Source organism: Augochlora pura, chromosome 4 (genome assembly GCF_028453695.1).
Source record: "Augochlora pura isolate Apur16 chromosome 4, APUR_v2.2.1, whole genome shotgun sequence".
Taxonomy (NCBI): domain Eukaryota; kingdom Metazoa; phylum Arthropoda; class Insecta; order Hymenoptera; family Halictidae; genus Augochlora; species Augochlora pura.
The window spans coordinates 20,107,318-20,123,286 of NC_135775.1; the positions used below are offsets into that span (position 1 = coordinate 20,107,318).

The window sequence follows — 15,969 nt, forward strand, 5'->3', positions numbered from 1 at the left end:
GAGCAGAAAAGAGAAAGAGTTTCCTTCCCCTTTTTCGTAACTCCCCCGGTAGCTTCAAAGGGAACAAAATATCGTTAAACCGTGGCTGAGTACACGAATCGCTGATACATCCGGCCCGGTCCTTCTCTCTTTGTGCGTCGGGCCGCGCTCGTTCTTTCCCTCCGACTCTTCGATTCTCTGTTTGCCTATCCGTGAATTCATCCTGACTATCTGGGAACGGCATCGGGGCCGATCTGAATTTCAGATTCACCGGGCTGTGTGCGCGCGCTCGCGCGCGGGCGGGCGGCCGGTAAGTAATGTTCGAGCTTTCGAACGTATGATCTGTCAGCGTGGCCCACGTAACGAACGTAATTTTTCGAGTGTCGCGAGCGACGCTCGTTGCGACGCGGTGGGACGCGTCGGGACGCGGTATGCAATAGCGATGATAGATGCGAGTCGCGCGGGCTCTCGCCTTTGTGGCCCCGGCCGTTCTCAATAAACCGGGAATGAGTTACGAGCTGTTAAAGGGACTTTCAGGGATTAACTCTTCCTGCGATCGACGGGATCACTGGTTTAATCCTGTGACCGCCGCCCCCTGTATCAAAATCCTGCCGTTGAATGCATGGTAAACATTTTGATACCCACGTAAACGAAAAGCTTCCCGGTACGCGGTCTAATTATCATTATTACCCCTTTCCGCGACGAATTCTTCTTAATGAGATAGCGGCTACGTTTTAAATGTTTGTTACGCGGTCGCTTTGATCCGAAAATTCAGGCAGAAGCCGTTTGAAACGAAATCATGCTATTAAACGATCATAATGATCGATGAGAAATGCTTCGAATAATCCCAGAATGGAGAGGTATTTTTACATAATATTTGCGAAGCTTGTAACAATTCTAAGCGTTATTTAACAATTTTTCGAATGTATAATTTCCTGAGATTAGTCTTGTTGTAATTGAAGTTTATATAATGTTTTTTTAATTTTAATTGAAGTTTAAATAATCTCAAAATGACCTGGCGACTGCGTTACGCGGATTAAAAGTAGATTCACTTTCAATAAATAAAATATATATTTTTTAACCCTTAGCACTCGAGGGGCACCTCTGAGGCGCCATTGAAAATCGTTACATCATTTCCAAAATAATTGTGACATTATTAAAGACCTTTCTATTTAAAAGATTGTTAAATTACGAAATATAGTATAATATAATATAAATACAACTATATAAAATGGAAATGCAGCTGGTTAAAATAGCTATTTTAGATCTAGGCTTAAAATGCCCTAGAGTGCAAAGGGTTAATATTCTACTGAGCAATACAGAAAAGAATCCACTTCTTTCTAATAAAAGAAAAATTAAAAATATACAGATACATTAATTTAAAGAATGACCTTTTAAACACGAGTTTATCTTCTCCAGTAATTTTATTTCCTTTCACCCTTTCTCTCACACGTTCGCCATATAAAATTTATTTCCTCAGCATTGGAGACAGGGAACCTTCCAACCGTCGCTTAACCTTTGAATAGACGACAATTAGCCCCGAGATTCCTCCTAAATAGTTCGTCAAAGCTGGAAGCGATGAAGATATTGAAGGTTGACAAACTCGAGGAGACACTCATTATCGGTACAGTTACTTACCTCGGCATTTAGCTGAAGGCACACACACGCGCGGCAAGTAGATCAATTTCTCCGGAACGCAAAGCTTCTCCGAGACAGCTCCAAAATATCCAGGTGTCGTTAGCCCGGGACCTGGTGTGCTTCTGCACGTGTCGAATGGCATTTACAAGAGCGCCGTACACGCAACGGCAACATCAATACGAGCGGTGCACATGAAATTCATGCATCGTGTACCGTTAGTCGACATTCATTGGCTTCTTCTTCATCTCCGCCTTCTGGGCTCTCTCTCTCTCTCTTTCTCTGTCTTGTTCGCTTTTATGCTCTCTCTCTCTCTCTCTCTCCCTTTTCTTCTGCGTTCTTTCTCTCTTTCTCTCGTTCCTTCTGTATGTTGTTCCCTTTCTCTCAATCCATCTTTGTCTCTCTTTCTCAATCCATCTTTTTCTCTCTCTCACTTCGTCATTTTCTCTCTCTTTGTCACTCCATCTTCTTCTTCCTCTCTCTCTCTCTCTCTCTCTCTCTCTCTCTCTCTCTCTCTCTCTCTCTCTCACTTCATCTTCTTTTCTGTGTCACTCCATCTTTTTCTTTCCCTCACCCCATCTTCTTCTCTCTGTCACTCCATCTTTATCTTCCCTTCACTCTGCACTCCTCTGCCTTTCTCTCTTCTCTCTCTCTCTCTTTCTCGTCTCTCTCGCCTCTCTCGCTCTCATTAGCCGCTTCCTTGCGCGATCTCTTTCCGCCGTCTCCGGCAAGAGTTGTCTTTCTCGCGCCCGTCCTCGTCGTCCCCTCGCCGATTTTTCTCTTTCCCTCTCCGTGTCCGCTTTTTATTCCGACGGCGAGACCAACTGGTTGCCAATAAGAGAAACCTTCCCGGCGACTCGTGTTGCTTCCATTTTCTTGCCCAGCGCCGGTTAGGCAGCACTCTCAGTTATGTGGACTATAACGGAATCGGTGCCGGGTTAAATTTAACCTTGTTTGCGCCCGGTAGTGACCCTGTTTCTGCACCCTTTCCGGAATCCTCGCGGAATTTTTCTGCCGTATTCTGCATGAGCCGGCCTGCCTCCATGCCCCGGCCCGCAACAGATCCGCCGATAACCAGGATTTACTGCTGATTAGCGGTTGTTCAAACTCGCGCCGGTCCTTTTTTCTAGGCACCGCGCGCGGCGAACATTTTAGGACGCGTTTGATAACGGTCGGGTAGATTCGGCTCGGATTTAGCGGGTTTTGTTCGGATTTCGAAAAGTAGAAACGAGATTCTTTCGTGGGATGTTATATTGTGGTTTTAGAGGTATGGAAATGTTGGACAATTTATTGGGTTGAATTTTGGAGAAGGGAAATTATGGAACTGCATTAGGTTTAATAATTATTTGATTTGATATTTTTGGTGTTGTTAGGTGTCTTATAAATTTTGTTTTACATTGCTCTTATTTTAATTTATTTTACGAAGTTTTATTTATATCGTTTCTATTTTTATGTCTTTCACAAAGTTTATTTTATATTGCTACTCTTCTCAGGTTTCTTACCAATTTTGTTATACATATTTTTCTATTCTTATGTCTTCAAGAAAAATTATGCTGTATTGTTCCTATTCTCATGTCCTTCATAAATGTTATTTCACATTTTCTATCGTATATTTCTCTACAAATTTTATTTGATTTTGTTTCCATGTTCGCGTCTTATATAAATTTTATTTTACATTATTTCTGGTCTTTCATATTTTGCAATTAAATTTAAAAATAATGCACGAGCTTTATAACAGGAAATTTACAGAATATAAAATCTGCACAATATAAAGAACTGAAAATAAGAAAACAGTAAATAAAATTATAACTCTAGAAAATAAAATTGTAAATCTGTTTCTACACCGCCACTTTTTAAAGTTTATAATTACATTCCACGTGAAAAACATTAATCTGTAATTTTTCAAAATTCCTTTAAAAGCAGATTCACCTAATCACACTACAAACTAATTATTAGATTTAAAATTAACCAACAAGAAGACAAACAAAAATTTGTTCGCCTCTCCCCGTGTTTGAAGCATCGTCCACGTGTGCCGCGAGCTCATAAAGTCCGCACTCGGCTAATTACATTCGCCGCCTAACGACGCTAACATTAGCTATGCGTATTTAATAAAAAAAATGTTACAGCCGCGGGAATAAATGTTACGACGTCCGTATCGTGTCTTTTTTTTTCTTTCAAATTAAGATTAAATGTATGCACGATTCGGACACGTTTCTTTACAAGACACAGTGGTTTAGAGCCGGTTATTTCAGATTACGTTGGCCCCATGCAAAAGTTACGGCGTCAAAGTGATCATCTCTCGTCCCGTAACTACGACGATTCGCCGCGCCGCGCCGCGGCGTTCCTCGTAAAAAAAAACCGTACGTAAAGTAGGTGAACTTTATAGTTATGGAATCCAATTATTGTCTGCCGGCCGACGGAAGTTCGCGGGCCAAGAAAAAGTTCTCGTTTTAATTAACGTCCATGCTAATTAGTCCATACTTAACAGTTTTTCTGCCATTACATTTTATTCGATTCAACTTCAGCTGGTCTTCGGCGGTTTATATTCCAGCCTCGTTCGACTTTTAACGTTCATGGATTATGAATTTTATATTGGCAGTTTCAGTAAACATTGCCACTTCGTGTCGGAGACATTATTTAAAGCCAATAAAACGTTAAATAAAATTAAACACAATTTCAGGTTAATATCTATAACGACCAAAAAATTTATAACACTATTTCAAGACATTTATGGGATAAATATTGTTATTTCACTGATTTTTGATATTTAACTGTGGCTTTTGAGTCATTAAAATCAAAAGAAAGATTATTATGTTATCGTAGAGATTTAAAATTATGTAGGAAAATTAATTTCAGTATTTAGCACTCTAAAAAATATCACACTGATTAATTTTAATTTTTCTGTGGTTTATTAAGATTTACAGAAAAACTATTTACCTAGGACTTAAACAATGCAAGAAAAATGCTAGACTTTACAAATGACCCTAGGCATGTTTAGCAAAAAACAAAAAGATCCGCCATTTAATTATTAATCGAGAGCCGATAGCAGTGCAGCTGAAAGCGAAGCGTCCTCGTTTTCTAAACCATAATACGGTAACCCTAATTTACTGAGAATCGCCGAGCAGCATCGCCGAATTAACGCAACCCATATTCCGAAAAAAAGTATATGTGTATACACATCGAAACAGCCGTGTTTCCCAGCGATAATTCTGTAACACCGGCAACGTTTAATATTAATTAGATCCGATGTCGCTTTCTTCGGCGTGCTAATGAGATGCGGGCCGCCGGCCAACGGTTTCTAATAATTAGATAACGACGCGCTGCCGGTTATTAACGCGTTAAAGCGAGTGTAAAACCGCAACGGCGCGGCGCCTAGATCCCAAGGCTGCCGCCATCTTTAATTCCATGTTTAGATTTCATTCTCAGATCCAGCGTTCAGATTCCATTTTTAGATTTCATCTTCGGAACCCGTCTTTCGATTTCATCTTTCGATTTCATCTTTCGATTTCATCTTCGGATTTCATCTTCGGATCCCGTCCTTAGATTTCATCTCCAGATTCCGTCTTAAAATATACGCAACCAGGATACTCCTGCTTCGCGTCATCCAATCGAATTCTTAACGAACCCGGTTCGTTCTCCACCAAGCGAAGTCATCTTCTTATTCGCCGAGCAGCATCGATCACTCCAGCGAGCCGATCAACCGCGACGAACTTCTGCAAAGCGTTCTTTTGTTTTTCGATTTGCCCCCCTTTTTTTCCCCCGTCGCCGATCTATTTACCGTAAATCGAACCGCTGCTCGAAAAAAAAGAAAAAAAGAAAGAAACACCAGGAAGCGTAAAGGCTCTTTTGTCGCCGGCAAAACGCTTTCAATGGGCGCCATTGTGCGCCGCAGTCGTACTTGTAACGGTATTGCACCGTTCACCGAAGTTGCGCACCGTTCGGTTCGGTTCTGTTCCATTTGATTTCATAACGATCCATCTTTTATTCGGAAACAGGAAGCTTGACAGGTAATTCTGGGGCCGAGCCCCGTGATCGATATTTCGTTGATACAGCGTTTTGTTGCTGATCGTGTGTAGACAGCCGCTTCGACCGTGTAACCGCTCTTGCCCGAGGAACTAGTTACACTTCCGGCTACAATGATAGCGATCGAGAGCAGCGACGATAAATCTGTCGCTCTAAGGAAAAACGCCGCGTGACGCGGTTTCGAAAAAGTTTATGTATTAATTGCGGAACGCAGGATTTATCGTTGGAAAAATATCGTGGAGTCAAATTTCATTCGCATGACAAAATAATGGAATTTTAATTGCTACTGATATTAAATATTGGTATTAAATACTTGCTATTAAATATTTGTTATTAAATACTGCTATTAAATATTTGTTATTAAATACTTGCTATTAAAATATTTGTTATTAAATACTTGCTATTAAATACTGCTATTAAATATATTGCTATTAAATACTGCTAGTAAATGCTGCTATTAAATACTAATATCAAATACTATTACTGCAAATTATTAATCTAAAAACATTGATGGAGCATGGATAGAATTATTAAATAGACTTTGAATCATTTTTTAAGAAATTCTTAGTTATTAGTCAATAATTTATAATTTTTATACGCATTTCCTTTTCAGCAATTTAAATTAATTCATAGCATATATCAATTTATTTTTTTGTAAACTTTTGAACTTCTTCTTACAATATAGGAATGTGTAAATTGTGATAGTATGAAACCAGTTGGAATCGTACATGAACTAGCTCCACAACGAAGTGTTATCAGTGCAGGAAACTATCATTCCTCTCACTTCGTATTTACTCGGTGATCTGACGTAATCTGATCATTAAAGCGACTAATGATTATTTAAGGTATTAATTCCTAATAATTCTAGTACACATTCTAACAATTTGATCCATTTCCGACGGGATCGTAAGCATCCATTAAATAACATTATTCGCATGAAATTAATCACTTAGTAATTAAGCACATAAAAATAAAAATAAGAGAAAACGATCTCCATGATTCCTGGAATAAATTAATATTTTTAGAACTCCTCTGATACTATTATATATTAATAGAAAAACGTTGATAAGTTTTTACTCGATCATGCCGGCCAATCAGTGCACGAGGCAACGGAGCATGACAGCGCGGCGAACGTAAAGAGTTGGAATAAAATAGCAGGGGCGCGTTAATTAACGTATCGGGCTTGTAACGGTAACCAATGGGCGCCAAATTGGGCAATTACCGTGAAATAATAAACCTCAAATTAGATAGAGTGTATCTCACCGAAAAACGATTTCAGGGCCGGCGTAGCTTTACCGGGAACCGATACATTCGACGCGCACGCTCGCGAGCGAAATATATTCCCGCGTGTTTCGATATTCGTTTCGATTAATTTCGTCCAGGATAGGACTAAAATATGAGGCCAATTTTTCCTGGCTGCTGTAGAAATGCAGCGCGCAATATGTTCCTTCCCCCCTCCGGCGCGGCACGAAATTTTGTCTAATACTCGTACTGGTAAAAAATAACTCGACAGTCCGAATGGCCGGGTGAGATATTGCTCCATTACTTCTACGCTCCGTTTATTACGTGGTTGTAACGTAACAGGGCGTAAGAGTAAGTCCACCTATTTCCCATGGAATGACGTTATATGTCTATACGAGGGAATATGAAGGCGCTGTTTTTGCGTGGAAAATATCGTGGAATGTAATTTCTTTAACGACGGTCTGGAAAAATGGTAATAATTTCGCAGATACGAATTGGGGAATAAATAATAGAAATGCTTAAGCGATTGCTACGTAAAGTGATTAATCAATTTCTTCCCGTGTCGACAAGATTTATTTTAACTACGATCGTAGAATTGTTAGGTTAGGTTCCATCGTTTCAAAATACAATTTTATTTTATTTTATTTTCGAGTTTTCTGCTCAAGAAAGTGTTTTATTTTGTTGCTTTACGGCGATATATATTAATAAACATATTTTATTATTAGTCACTGTCAAAATTGCTATATTCTACGATGGTCCCATCATTGCAAACTGCGCCCGAACGCCGAATAAAAATTCTGAAATACCGTGCAGGCGTGAAGGAATTTTTTCAAAAGCGAGAACACGTTCATAGTTTTTTCCTCCAAGGTGATATCCGGACGTCCTTGGCGTCCCTTAATTTATTCCAAAAAGATATAGCAAAAGAGCACGGCACGAAAAACATTTCAGACGGCCATTTATTCGGCGGAATGTTGCCAAATGGCGGCCATGGTTCTATCTCGTCCGATAGCGTGTTTAAATCCTAATAAATTGGTAACCAAGAATGTTGTTTCTGCGATATCTAAGCCCGTCGTAAACATGCGAGCTAATGTACTTCTTCTTTTTTTTTCTCTCTCTCTTTCTGGCCTGTGTGTTCCACCGTGAAAAATTGAGCTATAAATTAGTATCGTCGAATGGCCACGGAGCCGGCCGGACGGCGTTAATATTATTGAGGTACGATACAACGAGACATTTTTCGGCGCTCGGGAGGTCAAGGATAATGTGGTTTCCGGGCGAACCGGTTCCGTGAAAGGATCGCGGCTAAATTTGCCGGCTCGTGTGGCAATTGACTGAAATTGTTTGCAGTTCATCGCTCCGCGCCACCACCATTACGTTGTCAGTCTCGCGCTGTCCGAAAGTTATACGGCTTCCATGTTTTTCGAGGGATTCTGCATTCGGAGCTCCTCGCGTTTTGTTGCGTCCGCTATGGCAGACACTGCAGATGGACGATAATAAAGGCAGATATCTAGAAGAGAATTCACTGTATAGCACATCTAATTCCATTTAAAATAACATCATTTGAAATATCACATCAAATAGTATACCTTATTTCGTTTTATAATTATTAAATATTATTGTGAAAGGAAAAGACGTCTATGGCTGCTTTGCACCTTCTTGTTTTAAGCAAATTCTTGCGAAGATTTCATGAAATAAAATCTTTTTATTTATTACTATTATAAGCATTGAGATAAAAGGATAACGAAACAATTTATTGTTGAAAATTGCTTCATCTGAAATGAATCGATATTATTTTCATTTTCGAATAATGATACTGAAGGTAATGATCTGAAATAATTGATTTAAAAGAGTTATTTTTTACCTTTATTTGAGGTATAATTTTGAGGTTATATATACCTTTTTCGACTAATGACGAGAAGAACAATAATCTAAAAAGATTTAATTATACCTGTTGTAACTAAATTAAAACAGCAACTATTTCTTTCGATATTTTGTGAATTAATAATATCTTTTGTTCAATTAAATTATATTTTGGAATTTTGTAATTTTTTACAGTTTTTTTTAATTCTCCAGTGTCTAATATTCTGATATATAATTATAATATAGTCTAATATATGCAATATAGTACTTACGCTCTTCAGCTTTTACAAACAATAACTTGTATTAAAAATAAGATCTGTAACAAACACGACAGATTAATATTTTCAACAGCGTCTAACATCTATTATTAATTAAGCATAACTCTGACACAACCTCGACATCCTCTTAACACTTTCAACAATGTCTAATTTAAATAAATCCGATCAAGCAAGCACAATTCGAGCTGTTTGCAACATATAACAAACTCCAGCCTTCCTAAAATACTTTCCCTGATTCCTGGACTCCAATTCGTCGATTCGGTACACACTTTCGAATGTCCGCCCTCACTTTTGAATGGCCACCCTCGTCGAACCACGCTTTATTCAAGACAAGACAGAATTCTCTGTGGATTACCGTTGCGCAATGCACCGGACATTATTCAGTGAGTTCGATAGATCCGAGCATTATGTGTTTCCCGGCGCGATCACTGGCAGAACAGGAATTTCGAATTCAAGTCAGCATCGGCGCACCGGAGGGACCTGGGCTTGGCTCGGGCAGCTCTTTGACCATGCACTGGACTCGCCCCGTTGCCCGCCCACCTTCGGCAAGTTGCGTAATTGTGATAAGCAAAGACACATCTTACCCTATGACCCGACTGCTTGAATCGTTATTTCGACGGGGTTCGCCGGCTGCCATTATCTAGATCGTGCGCGCGGGTCACACTCGCGACTCTTCTTCGAACTCCTCCGGGCGTTGCGGAATTTCATTTCAAGTTTGAATTGCTCGATGCGATTTCTCGCAGCAGTCGCCACCGTGCGCCCATACGCGGGATACTTTCGTCTTAGAGAATCGAACTTGTCGCGCTTGCTTGGCACGAATTCTGCGCAAACAATGGAGTCTACTTGACGATTGAAGCGGTTTTGGAAATTTTTGAGATCCTCGATTATTAACCCATTGCCCTACGATTCCTTTCGCGCTTCGTTGATTAGCACTTATTTGTCCTTAATATTTATAATAATATTTGAAAGGGTTAAATGGAGTTATTTATACTTGTCAGGTTTTATTTCGATTGTTTAATGAAATATATATCTGACATTGCGTGAATTTTCTGAAGGGTGTAGAGCAATAATAACTGTATCTTAGTATAGTGAAATGATTTTTAACCCTATCTTACTGCAAGCAATTTTGAAGTACGCGAGAATTAATTTCTCATTGTATTAAATTTTTCAAGCCACGGATAATCATTACGGCACCGTGGAAATTAATTTCCTAGTCGTACAGTGGGAGGCGCGTTATGACGCGAGCGGATGATTAATAGGTTCGCCAGCGTCATTGTTAATTATTACGAAGCTTATTAATTTTCCATTACATAAAAGTCACAGCCCCGTCCCCGCAACATTGTAACTCATCATCAGGCGGTACTAAAAATTGCATAACGATTCTCGCCGCAGCATCGTCGTCGTTCACGAAACACCGAAAATAATCCAGCAATTTTCTCGATAATAATTTCGCCCGCTGCAGAAGCTAACGACGGTGTAATTAACTGAAACATGTTCCGAAAGTCTACCCTCGATCCGCCGAGTCGCTGAAGAATCTCGTATTCTCGAACGGCTTCATCCTCGCCGCTCCATGTTCGCACTTTCTTCAGCCACTCGAGAACATGGGCTTTATGCTAATTGAAGCACACTCTTTGCCGACGCTCCTCCATTTATGCTTTCTCGAAAACCGGCGACCGCGGACCGCCAAGTCGCGCGCGCGCGGAAAGACTCGCGAAAGGCTCGCGAAGGAGCACGCCATCCACGAAGGAGGATAACAAAAGACACCGCGCGGTGCAAGAAGCATCGGTAACTTTACGGACGACCTAATCCCTTCACGGAGCAGTCCGCCGAAATTCCAGGAACTCATTGGTACTTGGCCGCTCCACTTTTCGACCGCACGGATCATTACTCACGGCGTGACCCGTTATTAACATTCTCCCAGGACCAGTTCGTTTCCCATCTGGCGGAAGAACTGCAGCGACAACGGATGATAGATGCCGCGGTACGGGGGACAGTCGTACCTCTGGAAACGCGCGCGACCGCCTGGAATCCCGTTCTCATGGCCAAAATGGTCTTAGCATATCCGATTGCTGTATCGCGGAATTTATGCATTTTTTAGCGAAAGAGTCAGGTTAATTAAAAGACAAAGAAAATGTTAGTAGAAGACGAAGAAAAATTAGTAAAAGAGGCGAGACACTTTTGTCAGACATAAGTCTTTTGTAATTAGCTTAGACTTTACTGCTTCGAATAATCATTCGAAACGAAAAATATATTTTAGATTTGGGAGAAATTTGTTTCATTGTTATGATTGACTTTTTCACGCAAGAAGAGAGTTGTCATACCACTGTGCATTGTCGTACAGAGCTCGAATCAGTCATCACTTGGAAGAAATTGTACCTTGAATTCAGCCAGCACCACTATACCATTTCGTCGAATATTCCGAAATAAATAAATAAATATATAATACAACATTCCCGAAAACCCACAGAAATGCCAGAAACTCCTTGACCACAGCTGGCGCACGAGAATCGGGAACGCGAAGCTCCGGAAATGAAATTTCGACCACGGAACACGAATATCCAGCGGACCGCGTTGCCGGTGACAAATTGTCCGCGGTGTCTTATTAGCCGTGGCTCGAATTTCTGAGTGTTTTTGGCGTTAATCGCCGGTCGTCACCGTCTGTCTAGTCCTCGCCGGGGTCGCAAAACACGGGGTCCGCCCGTCGGAGTCCTGAGATACCAGGCGGTCTCCGGTAGAGAGACGGTAGGCAGCTAAAAGGCGTCGCCTTGAACGCCGCGAGTGAAAGGAGCGCGCGACTACACAGGGAGGACAAAGAGGCCGGGAAGTTGCAGGAAGAGATAGACGCAGGAAGACGGCTACGGGTACGTCCTCAAAGCTGGAATGCCGGAGGCGTTCGTATACTATACGTTCTCTCTTGGTAGCTAGCCACCGCCGCGACGACTCTCTCGTTATTCGTCCTCCGGTGTCCCCGGGAATCCTGTTTATTCGACTATCTGTCTGCTATCAACTGGCCGCGAGTTTCCGGTGACATTGTTTCAGTTTACTTTTCAACGCCGTACCGCTTCTGCCAGGAGTTTTGATGCCGTGGTCCGACTCTCGGCGACTCATTGGTGAGACGGGCACGATTGTTCGTCGCGTCATCTTGCTGATTGTCTCTCGTTGAATCGGTTTATGGGGGGTTTACTCGATCGTCGTGCTATGGTCGTTTCTGGAACGATTATGACTGCGTGATGCTGGATTTTTAGGTTTATAGTAATTTTTAGCTATTTTTATATCTTCGTTTAATTCCATTGTTTTCTTTGTTAGGGTGGGAACAGGATTCCTCGAGGTCAGATTTGGAATGAAAATGAAAAGTAATAGAAGAAAGAGTTCATTTCGCTGTTTTTGTTGAAATAATATGAATGAAATTGATTTTATTTTTGGAAACGTTTACATTCTGCTTTGTGTATATCTCTCTTTTTAGAGAGATATGAAATTATATATTGCATTCAATTTAATAGTTGTACATTATATTGAATTTCAAAGTTATACATTATATTAAATTTCAAAGTTATACATTATATTAAATTTCATAGTTCTACATTATATTAAATTTCATAGTTCTACATTATATTCAATTTGAAAGTTGAATATTATCATCATTATCACAAATCATACATTCAATTATAAATTGCCCCATTGTATTAAATTCAGAAATTACACCACACTCAATTCAATTAATCACCGCCAAACCTACTTGCAACGATCGTTCCCCCGAATTCATTTGCACCGCATATTTCCACTCCCCCAATTAATTTAGTTGCCGCTGTATCACATTAGCAGTTGGATAGTTCGGAGTGTCCTGACGCGGTCTTAGGTTAGCTGCTCGGTAGTTACAAATCTTGGGATCTGGATCGAGTTAGACGTACAGGTGTGTTCGAAACTTCGAAGATTAAGTTGGCTGTTCGGAACACCATGCTCCCGTGGATATTTATTGTTGGAAAATCGCGGTTACAGTTATAAAGATTTAACACCGCCGTTTCCCCAGCCGTGTATCGGTGGGAGCGTCTCGCGTCGTGTAACGTCGTGTAACGTCGTGTAACGTCGTGTAACGTCGGCGAACGAAGCAATACAAATTGCAACTGCAAATAGGGATACTCTCTCGTTAGGTACGAAACGACGTAAACCGCATTCCGCGATCGAAGGCTGACCGCTACTCGAGCGGTGCCAACGAAATCCTCGTACTGACGTAATCTGATTAGCTCATACTCGTTAACGCTTGCCAATATCGGTGAGTAATGATCAAGGTCCGGGGCGAAGACGCGCAGCTGATGCGCACGGATCGAAAGGAGCGCCGCGGTTTCCTCCTTCGCGCGCCGATCGCTGCTTTTTTAAATCACCGCGGCGCGGTGTACGCGAGCAACGGATTCGTATTTTGCCCGAAACATTATTTATCATTTCGTGTAATTTATCGTTTTGGTTAATCCGATGCGTCTGGTGAGGGAAGAGTGGGTGCAGACTGGTTTCGCAGTGGATTAAAGTGATAGATTACTTTTATTCGCCGGGAACACAGGCGAAACGCGCTCGGGAACCCTTGATGCGCAATGCTAACATGAATAATGAATTTCTTCGCGGGTTCGCTTCGATCGAGATATCTTCTTCCGAACGACGATACAAATTGCTAGGCGGTACTCTTGGCTTTCCTTTGATTTCCGGTGTGATCGACGATCTTGGGTTTTAAGACGCGAGGATCGGTATGATGGGAATTTAATTCTTGATAAATGATTGGCAAAAATCTACTGATTAGCAAAAATCACTAATATGTTGCTCTATGATAAGACTGAGTGTATTTAGTCTTTTGAGTATTTTTATTACAAGAGTATTTCGTTATTAACAAATTAATATTTTTATTGCAACAGAATTTCGTTATTAACAAATTAATTAAATCATTTCTTACGAAAAATATTTGTAATTGATAGCGTTGATAACTTCTTCGATTTTTATGGAATTAAAATGATATTAATTTGCCGGATACTTCCCCGCGATAATATTGCAATATTTCCTCAAATGCAACTAACTAAAGACACAAATTACATATGCATATCAGAAAGGAAGTAATATATCCATCCAAATACATCTCTGAGTTTCGCAGACCATATCAAAAGCATCTAAAGCCCATTCCAACAAAAAAAATAGAATAGAAATGTTTAACATACGATTGCACAGAACCTGTCTTATCTATGGTTTAAACGAAGCACGTTGCACGTCGTTTGTCACACATTTCGCGCCAATAAATAACCTGCAACCTACGAACTGGTGCTAAATTCGTCAGCGACAGTGTACGTGAGTCAGCTAACAAAACAGTCGAAACAACTTGTCGGCGTTATCATTTCACGCGAGCTTGTTGCAAGATCATTTATCAGAATGAGGAACCCTTTTCTGACGTGGCTGATTATAGTAATCTCAATGCTTAACTTATCGCTAAACACTTTCGCTGTGATGACGAAAGTTCATATAGGAATCTATTCATTATATTTATTATATTTATTACATCAGTGTATATTACCTTATTTATTTATTTTTATATTATTATAATATTTATATTTTCCATATATATATATTATATTTATAATAATTTTATATAGTTATATTTATTACATATTAGTCGATTTATTTTTCCTTGCTTTTCTCGTGTTGTTTTTGCACCATGCTTATCTATATTCTCATAAACTGTACTTTGAATAATTGGACAGGTGTTCCATGGTTTACTATGAATTATTCAAAATGTGATATATAGATGGGTTTCCGTATAAAAGAGAGAGAGCGTTCCGCGAGGTTCGTATAAAGTTGTGCAACTACAAACGAAGTACAAGCTCGAACCTCAAATATGTCTCGTACTGTTCTTATTCTCCTGTTCGCAGCTGTTGCTTGTATTGGCAGTAAGTATCTGCGGATAGATAATGATTTCTTTAATTTTCGGATGGTTTTGTTAATTTTTACTTTGATTTTGGTTAGTGAGCGAAGGCTCTGTGAAGGATTGTGGCGATAATGAAGTATACAAGGAGTGCGCGAGCCCGTGTGAACAGAAATGTGGTGAACCACCGTCCAACTGCTTGGAGGTCTGAATTAATCTTTTAAACTATCTTAAAATTTTATAATTAAATATTTTCACAATACATATATAATATATATACACAATACGTATATATAATATATATTTTTATATTTAATTCCGTTAATCCTGTTTCGATGTCATTTGGCATTTCTAAGTTAAAACTTCTAACGCTGAGTATACAGAACATTAAAAGTGTCCGGCTAGTAGAAGTTGTAAGAACAATTCTGAAGTAGAGAATTAAAAATTAATCACTTGATCGTACATACAGTGTTCAACATAGATAAAATTGTTTAGAAACTACAGCATCAAAAATGTTATTCATATAATTAATTATTTGAGAATTGAAGCGTATATGTTTTAATGACGATGCTGTCGAAATAAAACAGCTATTGCAATACAATATTGCATCTCTTGCAGTAGAATAACCCACACGTGGGTAGATAAATGCAGACTAGCAACTTACACTTGCACTTTAATTATGTCTAGCCATGTGCACCGGCCGCCTGTCAATGTAAACCACTGTACGTGAGGAATTCCGAAGGAAAATGTGTCCTTCCCACGAAATGTTAGTTAAGGAATCTTCGTCTCGTCGACTGCTTCGATAAATTTATGGGTAACAAATAGGTGCAAGGCTACTATTAATAATAAATGATATAATATTTACTGTACTCGTGTGTCAAATTCATTCCATCCTGTACATATGAAAGATCTGTCCTTATTGCATAAAATGCAACAACGTTGAAATTTCTATTGACTTTGATGCTATGCTAGTTGCATACAGGTGTGAAATTCCACGTGTAACGTTGACATTGTCAATTTTACAGTATATTAAGAAACATGCAGACGTATCTGTTTATAATA

The 15,969-nt window shown here is 39.8% G+C and overlaps 2 protein-coding genes across 2 annotated transcripts in view; both read left to right on the forward strand.

Moving 5' to 3' along the window:
- Positions 1-15,969, forward strand: part of Irsp53 (Insulin receptor substrate 53 kDa) — a 295,332-nt gene that overhangs the window by 93,318 nt on the left and 186,045 nt on the right. The gene's annotated exons all lie outside the window — the stretch shown is intronic.
- Positions 14,831-15,776, forward strand: LOC144469112 (chymotrypsin inhibitor-like). The gene is made up of 3 exons (XM_078179041.1): positions 14,831-14,932; positions 15,009-15,112; positions 15,595-15,776. Exons 1-3 carry the CDS (start codon positions 14,881-14,883, stop codon positions 15,676-15,678), a joined length of 240 nt encoding a protein of 79 aa, XP_078035167.1. The 5' UTR covers positions 14,831-14,880; the 3' UTR covers positions 15,679-15,776.

Coding starts and splice junctions, on each gene's coding strand:
- LOC144469112 (XM_078179041.1), top strand. CDS start 14,881: ATGTCTCGTACTGTTCTTATTCTCCTGTTCGCAGCTGTTGCTTGTATT. Junction 14,933..15,008: donor AGCTGTTGCTTGTATTGGCA/GTAAGTATCTGC, acceptor GATTTTGGTTAG/TGAGCGAAGGCTCTGTGAAG. Junction 15,113..15,594: donor CACCGTCCAACTGCTTGGAG/GTCTGAATTAAT, acceptor AATTATGTCTAG/CCATGTGCACCGGCCGCCTG.